General features: G+C 33.7%; 1 protein-coding gene across 3 annotated transcripts in view; it reads left to right on the forward strand.

Annotated features, from left to right (window-relative positions):
- Positions 1-14,417, forward strand: part of MANEA (mannosidase endo-alpha) — a 51,587-nt gene that overhangs the window by 2,215 nt on the left and 34,955 nt on the right. The window contains exons 1-3 of one of the 3 annotated variants that reach the window (XM_044757207.2): positions 1,970-2,084; positions 2,597-2,693; positions 12,081-12,659. In XM_044757207.2, coding sequence (XP_044613142.1) covers positions 12,119-12,659 — 541 coding nt within the window. In that variant the 5' untranslated portion in view covers positions 1,970-2,084; positions 2,597-2,693; positions 12,081-12,118. Of the gene's footprint in view, positions 1-1,969; positions 2,085-2,596; positions 2,694-12,080; positions 12,660-14,417 lie in introns of those variants that run through there. The other 2 variants (XM_014843242.3, XM_014843243.3) reach the window with 2 other exon arrangements.

The following is a 14,417-nucleotide window of genomic DNA, read 5'->3' on the forward strand; positions in this document are numbered from 1 at the left end:
CAGAGTGTTTGCTGTTAGTCACGTGATTAGTAGTAAGCGTTTGATCAGAAAATAAACTGTCTTCGGATTAAATTCGGGCAACAGTTTATGAGTAGGTAACAGATAATCATTGTTTTCTAAGCTCATAATCTAAATGAAAATATGACCACACGTCAGCAGGTTTTATGTATGTCACAAAAATTAGTGTTGTATTCTCTAAATTTGATTTGTCTGATATGTTGTAGGAAAATGGAGTAGCATGAGGGCAAGGGCTTGAGTCCCAGAGCCAGACTTGCTCTGTTCCTTGCCAGTTGCTGAACCTGACAGGTTACTTAGCCATTTGCTAGCCCAAGACTTGGGAAAAGTTACCTCTGTACCTCAGTTCCATCATCTGTAAAATGGTGTTAAAAAGAGATTCTACTTCTCAGGTCGTTGAGAAGATTAAAATGGAAGAGTGAGAGTACACTTAATTGAATTTCTTTTAACCACAGGGTACAAATGTTTGCACTGAAACCGACCTGAGCAAGGAAGCCTCCGTACTGAAACTGATTTTGAAAGTTCCAGATGTGTCTTCTAGTATTAGTTAAGTTTATCTCCAGTGGCTTCTTAGAAAATAAAATTAGAAGAAAACAATACTCAAAAAGATGAAAAAGCACCAGAAGCCTGTTATAATTTAACAGTAGTTAATTAAAAGGTGAAATCTTCTTGGCTTTTCTGAGTACCAGGATAACAGCATATTCTTTTTGAAATACTAATTGATATCACACTGCTTCTGGATCTCTTAGACCTTATTAGACCTCCAAGTCAAAAACTAGCATCTCAGAGATTAGAAGCACAAAACACGAAAATAGAAACCATAGAGTTTCAGAAGAACCTATTATGTATAACTTCCACGTATTATTATGTAATGTAAACTGCCCTTTGAAGACAGATTTTTGAAAGCCAATACCTTGAGTAGGTTCCTGCTTTGGGAACCTGTACATCTGCAATTAACTTGTAATTTTTTCCTCTTAGGTGACTTCTGAAACTTCTTTCTTTTTTTGAAGCCAAATAAGTAGTTCCTCTCCTCACTTCCTGTGAGACCATTAGACCTGTTAGGCATCTCAAGGGTCATTGTGGGTTTGCTATGTTGGACATGATAATTTCCATTAAAATGGATTTTAAAAAGTATTAGATCTGTCTATATATGATCCTTCCTATATAATCTGTTCAACAGAGACTATAAACATGTTAAGTATATGTATAGTCAGTAGAATCTTTTTGTATACATACTGTGCAAATATGTACCAACGTCAAAAACAGAAGGGCCAGAAATTAAATTGTTTAAGCTGAACACTTATAGATGCTGTGTAAGATATGTTGGGCTCTACTAGAGTGTAAAGATAAGGGCTCCATTTCTGGACCTTAAGGAGCAGTTTAGTAGGGGATATAATACATGTAAATAAGTAAATATAAGTAAATATGATGAAATACATAAGGAAAGAAATGTCAATGTAAAAAGCAGGAATTTTTCACCCTGGAATCATTAGGAGGGGTATCAAGAAGAAGAGGCAACATTTCAACTTTGTCTGGAAGGATGAGTAGTATTTTACAACTTAGCCATATAGAGAACAGTCGTTTAGAGAGAATAAACTATGTGTTGGTTATTAATTGCTTGCCAGACACCCACCTTTAGTAATAATCTTCATCATAATAAATAATTGCCGATATTTCTTCACATACATGATCTTGCGTGATTCACAGAACAACTTTGTCAGAAAACAAGACAGACGAAGTATTCCTTTTTTTTTTTTTTTAAAGATTGGCGCCTGAGTGAACAACTGTTGCCAGTCTTTTTTTTTTTTTCCCTGCTTTTTCTCCCCAAATCCCCCGAGTACACAGTTGTATATTTTTTTAGTTGTGGGTCCTTCTAGTTGTGGCATGTGGGATGCTGCCCCAAAATGGCCTGATGAGCCGTGCCATGTCTGTGCCCAAGATCCGAACCAGTGAAACCCCGGGCCGCCAAAGCAGAGCGCGCGAACTTAACTACTCAGCCACAGGGCTGGCCCCGTAAATGTTCATTTTTAAGAAGAGAGAAGGTGACTTACTCAGGATCACACAACTAGGTGAGCATTGCTGATCTGAACTTGGATCTTCAGATTTCAAGATCAATATTCTTTCCCTTATATATCCTGACTCTTCCATGCATTTCACCACTCAGATGGTCAACGTCTCAAAAGTCATTGTCTTACTCATTTCTAAATTTAGGGGTTATTTCTCCCATTCTTTGTGACTTGTCAATATTCATTACCATTGATTATTCCCTTATAAAGTACCTACCTCAAACTTTTCTTCCTTATGAAGTATTATGTTCTAATTGTAGAAGACAGAGTAGAAAAATATCACTGTGTTTTCTTACTGAGAGGTAATCATTATACATGTTTATTTCCTTCCTCTGTTTGTATCTTTAACATAGTTGAGATCACATTATGTCCATAATTTTTTTTTCTACTTTATGGCTTGTCAAAATTCTCTCTTTAAGCAAAGGGAAGGATTTATCTTGATAACTGAAATTTCAGGACAAGAAATCATAGAGGCGGGCCAAAATGTTTATATCATCCCTTTTTCCTGTTCACAGGGCTGCCACGTTCTGTCCATGGGTGTTTCACTCCCTGGAGTCGTGCAGTGCAGAGCATGAAGGACTATACGAGTTGACCCTTTCCAGAAATAAGCAGGTATTAGATTAACAGCTCATGTCCTCCAGTTTGCTGGTGGGATTCTTCTTTTTTCTTTTTTAGTTTTCAAATAATTTTAGACCTACAGAAAAGCTTCAGAAACAGTACAAACAGCTCAACAATCACTGTATATTCTTCCTGCAGGTTCACCAAGTGATAATTTTATCACATTTGCTCTATCGTTACACACACACACACACACACACACACACACTTATATGTTACATTGTATATAATTATTCATACACATACGTAATGTGTATGTATGTGTGTATATGTATGCATATACATGTGGATGTTTGAGTGTCTAACATATCGTCTGATGTTTCCTCATGATTAGCTCCAGATTAAGCTTTGGCAGAAATACCACAGCAGTGATGCTGTGTCCTCCTTAGGGTATCCTCTCAGGAGACTCATGATATCTACTTATCCAAAATTAACTTCCTCAGTTAATTTTGGCCACTTGTTTAAGGTGATGTCTGCTAGGTTCTGCACTGTTAAGTTACTGTTTCCTTTTGTAGTTAATTGGGTATCTTTTGGGGAGATACTTTGCCAATAGTAGATAACCTGTTTCTCATCAAACTTTTACTGCCTCATTTAATATCCATTGGTGATTCTTGCCTGATACAGTTATTATTATATTGATTACCAAATGGTGATATTCTAAGTCCATTATTCTATCTAAATTTATTAGTTGGTGTTCTAATATAAGAAATAGGCTTCTTTATTCTCTTTATTTTTGCATTTAAAAATATCAGTATAGATTCATAATTCATATTTTAATAGCTATAATTTATTACTCTTATTCCTTACTGTGGTGCTAAAATTGTCCCCAGATTTAGCCAGTGATTGCCCCTTCAAGCTGGCTTCTGTGTCCTATGGACACGTCCCCTACATTTTTTGAGTACTTCCTTACTTTCTGGCAAGATGCTGCAGGGTGATCTTTTGCTTTCTCGTCTATAGTATTGGAAACAATATTTCTCAGAGGAACTTGGTTCTTTTATGTAGAGAAAGGTATTTAGAAACCAAAATCTTGGGATCATGTGTTCATTGCTACAGGTATTTCTTTGGTTCTAGACACCCTGAGAGGACAGAACTAGGAAATAGTGTGAATACATTTACGTGTACACACACAAACACATACACATGTCTTTATTGATCTATTAAAATCCACACATCCATACTGATACTGCCAATTACAATCTGATAGCACAAGATTCACTCTAGCCTCCCACTTTCTATATTTATGACTCACTTTTTTGTCAGTGAAAAACCTGGGCCCCATTTTCTAGCATATATTGTTTATTTGCTTACACAATGAGTATTTTAAGAATTGCTAATTTGTACTATTGCAAAAAACAGCTTACTAAGTGGAGTTTAGCATTTAATATTTGTTTGTTTTGAGTACGTGAAATATAATATGGCTCAAAAAGAGAAAGCTATACAAAAAGGTGTACTCAGAGAAGAGTCACTTCCATTTCCCAGCCCTTCTACCCCATTTTCATCCTCTCAGATTTTCCACTTGGTTCCTCCTTGCCCCCTGTAGGTAATCAACCTCATTAGATTCTTATTTATTCTTCCTGTGTTTCTTTTGTTCTCTTGAGAAAATGTATATTTTCTTATTTACATTACAGAAAATCACTTTCTGTCATTTCAGAGATCTTTCTCATTTTTTTCACCTGAATACGCTCATATTTTACAATTGCAAACAATACTTTATATGATTTTATGTACTGTTGGTTGTATATTTTCAAGGTAAATTTCCATGAAGTAGAATTGCTGAGTCAAAAGGTAAAAGGATATGTAATTTTGTTAGATATTGCCAAATTCCAAAAAAGGTTGTACCAGTTTGAGTCGCTAGCAATGTATGGGAGTGCTTATTTTCCCACTGTCTTGCCAACAGGATGTATCTTCATAGTTTGTTTATTTTTTGCCAATCTCATAGATAAGTGATAGCTTTGTCTAGTTTTAATTTGCATTTTTCTAATTTTCAGTGAGGTAGAAGATCTTGCAGATATTTTCAGTCAGTTGTCCTTTCACTTTGTTTATAGTGTTTTTTGATAAATGTTTTTAAAAATTTTATGTAGTTAAATTAATCCGTCTTTTCATTTATTGCATCTGAATTTTGAGTCATAGTTATAAAGCCTTTCACTACACTGAGGTTATAAGAGAATTCAGGTGGGGTTATTTAATCATTTGAATGATTCAGAGCTCTTTAACTTGCATTATTCTTTGGGAGATTGGGGTACGAAATAGGGGGGTGTTTAAAACCCTTGATTCAAAAGTAGCAGCAGAGAAGCTGACACAGCTGGCACAGTTAGGATAAAGTGGCAGCTGAGAAAATGAACAGAACTTTCTGCATTTTCATGGCTCTGTGGGGACCAAAATTGGAATTCTGGGCCCTTCCAAGGCCTGTCAAAGAGGAGAGATCTTATCAATACCTGTGGCTTTGATTTCAGAACTCACGGGTGTAAGGATGAATTAGAAATAGACCAAATATTCACAATGACTTAAACCCAGTTTTGAAGATTTCAGTCTGTGATTTAGGTTAAGATAATCTTTCGCTACCTTAGCAGTCTTCCAGAAGCAAAAATAAGCTTTCTCTGAAGGAAAATAATGTAGAGCCTCACATTGTCTCTAAAAATTTTTGTTCACAATGTCTGCTTTTCAATTAAAAAAAAAGACCTAGCATACAAAAAAAGATAGTGACTCTCTGGATATTAAGAGGAAAAAAGAAAAAAAAGCAGGCTATAGAAACAGAATTCCTAGGATCCAAATTCAGTTTATTAGAAGTGGACTTTAAATAAAAGGGATTAAAATGTTCAAGGAATTAGAAGATGGAAAACTTTAGCAGAGAATTGATATCATTGAAAAGAGTCAAATAGGAACTCTAAGACTAGAATCATAACTGAAATAGGAAGTCACAGCTGAAGAGAATTAGGAAACTGGAAGAGAGTTCAGAAGTAAATATTCAGACTGAAGTGTGGAGAGACAAAATGAGGAAAATAAAAAAAAATGTTTATGAAACATGACTTAACACTCTTAACATGTGTGTAATGTATTCCAAAATGAGAGATGAAAGAGCAAGAGAGCAATAATGGAACAAAAGCAATATTTGAAGGGATAATGGTCAAGATTTTACAAAGGTAAGGAAGGATATCAACCCATAGATTGAAGAAAGCACTTTGAACCTAAAGCAGGATCAATATTAAGAAAACCGTGGTCCATTTATATTCCATAGGAAAATAGCTGAAAACTAAAGATGAAGAGAAAAATATTAAAAGTAGCCAGAAAAAAAGAAAATATATTATCTTTAAAGTCTTTAAAGAATCAAGAAAAATATACATAGTTGAGTTTTCAACAGAAACAATCAAAGACAAGATAATGGCTGGGGCTGAAAGAAAATAATTGCCAATATAGAAGTCTTTACATATATATCAGATTGAAGGCAAAATAAGGATATTTTCAAACAAACTAATGTGGAAAGAGTTGATCAGCAGCACACCAATGGTAAAGGCCCTATTAAAGGAAATTATTTCTTCACCCTAAGGGAAATTATTTTGAATGGAAGTAAGGAGATGCAGGAAGAAGTGAAGAGCAAAGGAAAGAGTAAATGTAATGAAGTTTGACGGCACAAAACAATATACTGTCTGGTGGGGTTTAAGATATATGTAAAGAATAAAATACACCAAAATAGAAGCATAAAAGTTGGGGCGGGGATAAAGGAATTAAAGTCTTCTAAATGTACCTTCATTGTTTGAGAGAGAGTGAAGTTCTAATTCATACAAGATTTTGACAAATAAGAATGCATGTCATAATCACTGAGATAACTAAAATAATAGCAAAGAGAATGTACAATTAACCAGCTAATAGGGAAAAATGAAACAAAAAGAAGGTAAGAGAGAATAGAGCTTGTAAGATAGAGAGGCCAAAAGGAAAGCAAGGGTAAGAAGTAGATTTAAAGCTGTAATATCCATATTTGCAGAATTGTAAATGTAATGAGTACTACAATTATTGGACAGAGGCTGTCAGGTTACATTAAAAACAACAATAACAATAAAAACAATGTCCTGTTTCAAAAATAACCATTTAAAGTGACAATAAAATGGTGAAAATGGTACTCTCTAAACATGAACCAAATGAAATCTGTTGTAGCTATGTTAATATTAGACAGAATAAGATTCAAGTCAGAACCCATCAGTAGGGAAGGAAAGGAACATTGTATTATAAAAGCAGATTTAATACTTAAGGAAAATAGAACAGTCCTAAATTTGTCTCTACATAATAACATCAATTAGAATTGTATAATGTAAACATTTATAGACATGCCATAATGATGGTGGGGGATTTTTAACACCAGCAGAAGAAAAATGAGGATGTGGAAAATATAAACAGCACACTTAGCATATTTGTTTTGATAGACATACATTGAACTTAGTAACCATTAGCTGCAGAATATGTATTCTTTTCAGGTGCGTATGGGACACTTAACAAAATTGGTCATAGGTTGAGCCTTAAAGCCAGTCTCAACATGTTTCAAAGGATTGATATCATACAGGGGATGTTTACACTGCATTCACACTAGAAATCAATGACAAAAAGATAACTAGAAAATCTTCCAAATATAATACATTTATAAATAAGTCATCAAAGAAGAAATCATAATGGAAATTAGAATATATTTTGAATTAAGTGGTCATGAAAATACAGGAGTGCAAACCTAATGGGATACTGTTAAAGACATGTTTTAGGAAAGTACAAAAGAGAGTTCAAGGATGATGGCAACCGCAGTGGTATAGTTTATGAATGTTCCTGAAATCATAAAAACATAGCATTAAAATAGTAAAACCAAACAAGCATCTGCAATAAAATGGAAATGACAAGTTATCCCCACAGACCCCAAAATGTGAGGGATGGGGACAGCTCACTAACAATGACAAGACTTGTATTCTGTCTGTTTGTGCTGGAGGAAGCAGAGGGAAGCAATAGTGTGTCTGCTTATCAGCAAACAGAAAAATGTCTAAACATAGATATTAATTGGAAAGAGTAGCAGCCCAATTTGAGAATAATAGCTGCAAAGGGGGAGGGGAGCTTTGAAGTCATATCTGAAGGGGCTAGAGCATCTTCGTTTCTGAGAACTTTGCAAAACTAAGTAGCTGAAGCTCATTTTCAGAACAAAGCCTCATATTGAAGAGTAACTTCTGGAAATAACTTTCAAATTGATCAGGCTAAGAACAAAATAGAAGCGAAGGAAATTAAAAATTCCAGAATAAACGTGGGAATAAAAAAAAACCCAACTGATCTCAGAAAAAATTCAAGGCCACGTTACGACTTTACACAACAGAAGAAAGATCTCTAGAGCTGTAAAGCTAGAAAAGCTATCATGATTCAATGGTCACTTGCAAAAATTAAGGGAAAATTATTTTATGTACTATTTAGCAACAGAAAAGGATTGCAGTCAAATCCCATGCAAAGGCATTATTGGCAACAGTTAATATTCTTGTAAGCATTGAGAGCATGCCTGAGAGACATGCTCACAAAACATAGACAACTGTAACTTAATGCTTAAATAGAAGTAAACAATTGAAATAATTATATGAGATATGAATGAATAAATAAATCACAATTATGAAAACTCAGAAATGAGGTAAAATTAATCAGAAAATAAAAATTGACAGAAAAACTACTTCATAAATTATTTTGTAAATGAAGACTAGAAGACAACAGATAACACTTTATGAGAAATAGAGTGTAAAGAGAAACTTAAAATCGAAATGAAATGACGAAAGAGGTGAAAAAGAGAAAAGACAGTTGTAAAAATTGAGCAAAAGTCAATAAATGTGGTAAGACTTCTATAGAAGAAAAGCAAAGCAGCGAAATGGAGCAAATATTAAGATCGGAAATATTGGCTGACAATAGAAAAGTAAATGTCTAGAGGTTAGTTAATTTCTTAATGGGACCATAAGGGAGTGCCTGTACGATTGTTTCTGTTTTCTCTATGATGTATAAAACATGGCTATCAAAAGAGAATAAGGGAAGTTGGTAATGTAGCAGGTTTTATGAAAAATGAAAAGGAATGAAATAATTTTTTTGAGGTTAGAAAAGTAAATATACTGGCGTAGAGTAATAGGATTGTTAAACCGACTTGAGTGTCCATTTGAAATTTATAGTCATGAATTCAAAGTGAGAAATCAGTATGGTTCTGTGTTTTTCTCCAGTATCATTCTGTGGTTCTGGATCAAAGTCAAGACAGGCATCATTTATTTGAGGTTTTACCAGGTAAGTATTAAGAAAGGGGAGAAATAAAGGGAGTTAAGGGTATTTGCAAGTGAGGAATTATATTGCTAGACTGTGGGCTATAAACTGTGTCACTAGAAACAAAACATGAATGAAAGGAGAAATAGTGAAAAAGTGGTAGAGTAAGTGGATTGGACATCTCAATAAGGTCAAGAAATTGCTAGAATGAGGGGTTCAAAGCATGAGACATTATGTTTAGAAATGAAAAAAGAATGAAGTAAAGATTTTGGAGTGATAAAAGGTTGAAAATGACGGAATCAAGAGTATGCATATGACACAAGTTGGTGAAGTGGGGTGGAAAAACAGATCATTAGAAGTGAGGCAAAGAATTGGGAGGGTAAGCTACTGCCTGGATCATGCATGTTTGCGGAGTCACTAAAAGTAGAAGTAGGGTAGTGGGGAAGACAGGAAGTCAGTTGCCAAAATCATCAGTGAATGGGAGATTGTTAGATTAGAAAATGGTAAAGTGGCATGGCTTCAATGTCATTTTTTATAGGTGCTTCATCCTTCTAAACTCTATGCCGATATTTTGTTTATAAGTCTCCAGTGTCCCCCTGTTTACCAGAATAAGAACTGTCCTCTCACTTTGGTACAGCATGGTTCCAACATCCCTCTACAGCTCTATTTTGCCTCACCATCTTGTTTTCTGTGCTGCAGCCAGAAGAAGCCTTTTTATTTTACAAATGTATCTTTTTTTCATGTCCAGTATATCTTTGGGCATATTGTTTCCTTTGACACTTAATGACTATCTCTTCTTTTCCCTTCTTTTCCACCAGCCTATGCATATTGTACACATTCTTCCAAGATGTTACTATTTTTTCCTAAAGAGTTTTCTTCACCTCCTTAGTTTATATGACATTTCATTCTGCTGTATGCCTTCCACTTCTCTTTTGGCACTTTTCTTCTTTGCATATGTGTCTTCCCCTTCCTCATGGACTCTAAGCCCCTTGAACATAAGAACTGTCTTACTAATAAACCTATTTTGTGTGGCACCTAGCATACTACTTTTTACATAATATAGTTGAAAGTGAATTACACATCTTTTACTTTTTGTTTTCTGGAGGTTTTTTTTGCTATTTCAAGCAAATGAAACAAGTTTTTATTTGTTCCTTGGAGAGCAATAAAGATTCAACTATTTCTCATCTTAAAGTCAACTATGCCTACTTTCATAATGTTTGTTTTAGCTTACATCTTATGTTATTGATCGGTTACATGACATAGTTTGAGTCCAGCTTATTGATGTGGTCACAGTGTATCCATGCAATGATATTAAAATGTAATAAAAGGTTTTTTGGGGGGGTCGGTCCCTAAATTAGAGTCTTAGGAACAAGAGAAAGTGTTACTTTGATAACTTTATTTTCAAGGTTTGGAAAGGAGAAATATTTGACATGAAAGCATGTTCATCAAACCAGCGAATTAATATAGTTATAAATAAAATCCCAAAACCCATCTACCTATTCCTTTACTAAAAGTCCATTTTCATGGCTTTTTATAAGAGAGAAAGAACTGGTGTGTTGGGACGTAGGGATGGGGAAGAGTTAGGATGCCAGGTAAAGTGTCAGAAGGTTTAGTAAATGATATTATTTCCCAAGAGTTTTGTATATTTTATATACATCGAATTATAGATTATAATTATACATATTTATAGTGTATGTAAATATATGTAAGGTAAAAGTATATCTGTATATAAGATTAATATGCTTATTATATATTCATGTGTGGATGCATACACATGTGTATGGTGTATATATGGATATACCATATCTACTTAAAATCTTGAATCAGGCAAAACAAAGTTAATATTGGTTAGGTATGCTTATGTTTTGGAAAAACTACAAAGAAAGGTGAAGGGGGATGGTAAACACAAAGTCAAGTGGATGCCCTTAAGCAAGAAGAAGGGACAGGGCTGGTGATTGGCAGGGGACACAAAAGGTGGAGATGGGCTTTTAAGCTGGTAGTTTTCTTTTCCAATGTTTGTGTGTTTCAAACTAGACATATGTCTTTTATAGTGTCTTTAGGTGTCATATATTTCACAGTTAAACGAGATTGACTTTGAAAAGAATCTCTGTGATCTTAGCCCTAAAAGAAGTATGCTTGCTCATCTTAGTATTTCTTGCATATATGCATAATAGAAGCAGCACTTTTTACAAGTTTTTGTGTGTGTGTGACAGAACTACTTGCTCATTAGAGTGAGTTTTACTTGTCTTATATCAGGGTTAGTTTATTTTAACTTAATTCTCTAGAATAACAACAGCATGATGTTATCTTAGAAAGTCACGTTTTACAAATTCAATCAACGTCAACTTTTTGCCAAATACCTTTCTAATAAAACTTAAAAAGACTTAAATGTTGTATCCATATGTATGTGTATACACCTTTGTACATATTCACACTCACCTGTACAGATATGTGTATGCATCTGCTATTAAAACATGAAACGCACATGCAATACCATTCTAGAAGTTGTAAGTTAGTGTTTATAACCTCTGTCAATAAGATTTTTAAAGTTGTAAAGTAATATCTTTTTAAATTAGGAATCTCTAACTTGTTATTCTTTTATCTACTGTCGTTCTTTTTTATTTTATCTCATTCTATTTCAAAAATGTCATTTAAAATGTGTGATTACTCCCTTCATGTGAAATCATTATTTTAGTTAAAAAAAAATTGACTTTGTTGCAAATCCATTTAATGACTAGACTTTTAATATAAGTATTTCCTTTTTTAAACTATGAACCTTTAATTTTATATTTATATTTAGAAAATTTTAGTCCATAAACATAGGATATTCCCTTTCTGTATTCAGTATGTGCAGAATATGCCCAATTGAAAAATATATTCATTTTCTTAAAATTCCTAAAATGTTTATCTGACAAAATGTAATTGTGATATTTCCAAACAAATACTGCTATTTAGCCAAGCCATATATGGATTCTTTTGTAGACATCAATAATTGATGGTATAATTAACATGATAATGCACTTAGAAATTTTTTCAATGTAATGAACTGAATGGATTTTACTTTTCATTTTGAAGACATTGGAAAATAATGTTAATACCACTTACTAATTACCATTTTTCAATAAATTACAGCTAAACATTTACCATTTTGGAGTTTAAAGTATGTCGTCATGGCAAAGTTTCGAAGAAAGACTTGCATCATTTTGTCACTTTTTATTCTATTTATCTTCTCTCTGATGATGGGTTTAAAAATGCTGAGACCAAATAAAGCTACTTTTGGAGATCCTTTTGGACTGGACCTTCTTCCAGAACTTCGTCAACAATCTCACTTGGGGAAAAGTTTTGATTCCCAAAAGAGTGACAAAATCAACAGTGAAACAAATGTCAAGAATTTAAAAAGTGTTGAAATCACTATAAAAGCTTCCAAAGCTTCTGAACCTAACCTGGAAGAACAGCCACCTCTGAATTATTATTTACATGTATTTTATTACAGTTGGTATGGAAATCCACAATTTGATGGTAAATATGTACATTGGAACCATCCAATCCTGAAGCATTGGGATCCTAAAATAACCAAGAATTATCCACAAGGGAAACACAATCCCCCAGATGACATTGGCTCCAGCTTTTACCCTGAGCTGGGAAGTTATAGCTCTCGGGATCCTTCTGTCATTGAAACTCACATGAAACAAATGTACTCAGCTTCAATTGGTAATTATTTTATTTTATGTGTGTGTGTTTAGGTTTGTGTGTGTATGTATGTGAGTGTGTATGTATGTGTATATGTTTACATGAATAATTTTTTGTAGAACATTAAATTACTAGTCTTTACATTGTTATTATGATTTTTAACTTATAAACTCCAATCAAACTGTATATATATTCTTGAACATCCGGGCAACCACCTTAAACACTAGTTTAAAGAATGTGGTTTAATTTCTAAATTTTGGAGCATTTCTGGATATGTGAATTTTATTTCTAATTTATTTTATTTCTAATTTATTTCTAATTTAGTGTTCTTTCTGACTTTTATTAAGTTATGATTTACATAAAATACAGTGAATTCTCCCACTTTAAATTTGCAGCTCAATAATGTTTCTCAAAGATGTATACCTGTTTAAATATCACCCCAGTAATGAAGTAAAATATTCTGTAGCCCCAAAATTGTCATTCTTCTGTTACTCAGCACCACCCTCCACCCCAGGAAACTATGCATCTAATTTTTATCACTGTAGAGTAGTTGTGAATATTCTGTTACTATATAAAAATAGAATAATCCAGGATTTGTACGTGTATGGCCTTTTGTTCAGTACTCTATTTTGAAATTTACCCATGTTGTTAACTATATCAGTAGTTTAGTCATTACTATTGCTGAGTAGGATGCCACTGGATGGTTATAGCAATTTGTTTCTGCATTAACCTTGATGAACAGTGGGCTGTTTCAAATTTTAGGCATGTAGCATATAATTTGGTCTTTTTTTTGGTTTTCTAAACTAGTCAGACAATCTCTTTTTTTTAATTTCTGTGTTTATTTTATTTATAGTTAATGTAAAATGCTCTGGTTGATTTTAAATGTTTCATCTTGCTGTTTGTTTTCTATTTATCCCATCTGTTCTGTTCCTTTTCCTTCTTTTTCTGCCTTCTCTTGTATTGAATATGTTTATTCTATTTTGTAGTCTCTTCTGGGTTATTACATGTATTCTTTCATCTTGTTTATTTTGTGATTGCTCTGAAGCTGACAGTATGCACCTTTACCTTGACTGATGCGGAGTAACTGGTTATTCTTATTGTCGTTCCCCCCTCCCCTCAACTTCCTCTTCCTTCTAACTTTTGGCACTCCAATTACACATATTTAGATAGAGCCCTATTATTCCACAGGTAAATAATATGAAAAAAATATAATTGGGTGCCTGAAAATTCTTTAATATAATTGGGTACCTGAAAATTCATTAATATGCCCTTTATAAAAACCTTCCTGTTTTGGTTCCCTCTGTCTTGTTAGTGTCCCTAGCACTAGGAACACAAGAACAAATTGGGTGTTCTCACATTTTTCTAGCTCTACAAAAGGCAAAAACTCACTGTTGAGCTGATATGTTTATAGAGACACGCAAGGCTTTTTCCTGAACAAAACAATATATGCAGAACATGAACAAAAACTGTGTGCAAGATTACTTGGTTTTCTTCTCTGGAGTAATTGTGGGTTTTGTTTCAACTATTTAAAAAAAAATCTTACTTTCTAGTGTATACTAATAAGTCTAGTTTCTGTGTTCTGTGACGTAAACTATGCCCAAAAATAGGACTGGTAAATGCAGACCGCACTGCCTGCTGCGTGTGTATGTATCTGTCTCTATAACTTGCTTTTGGTGGGGAGGACTTTTCAAATGACTTTTTCCCTGTTTTCTACAAAGAATTTATACCACATTCAAGTCTTTTCTGTTATTTCAAGGTAGACTTGTTTGTGGCTATTAA

Source organism: Equus asinus, chromosome 24 (genome assembly GCF_041296235.1).
Source record: "Equus asinus isolate D_3611 breed Donkey chromosome 24, EquAss-T2T_v2, whole genome shotgun sequence".
NCBI lineage: Eukaryota > Metazoa > Chordata > Mammalia > Perissodactyla > Equidae > Equus > Equus asinus.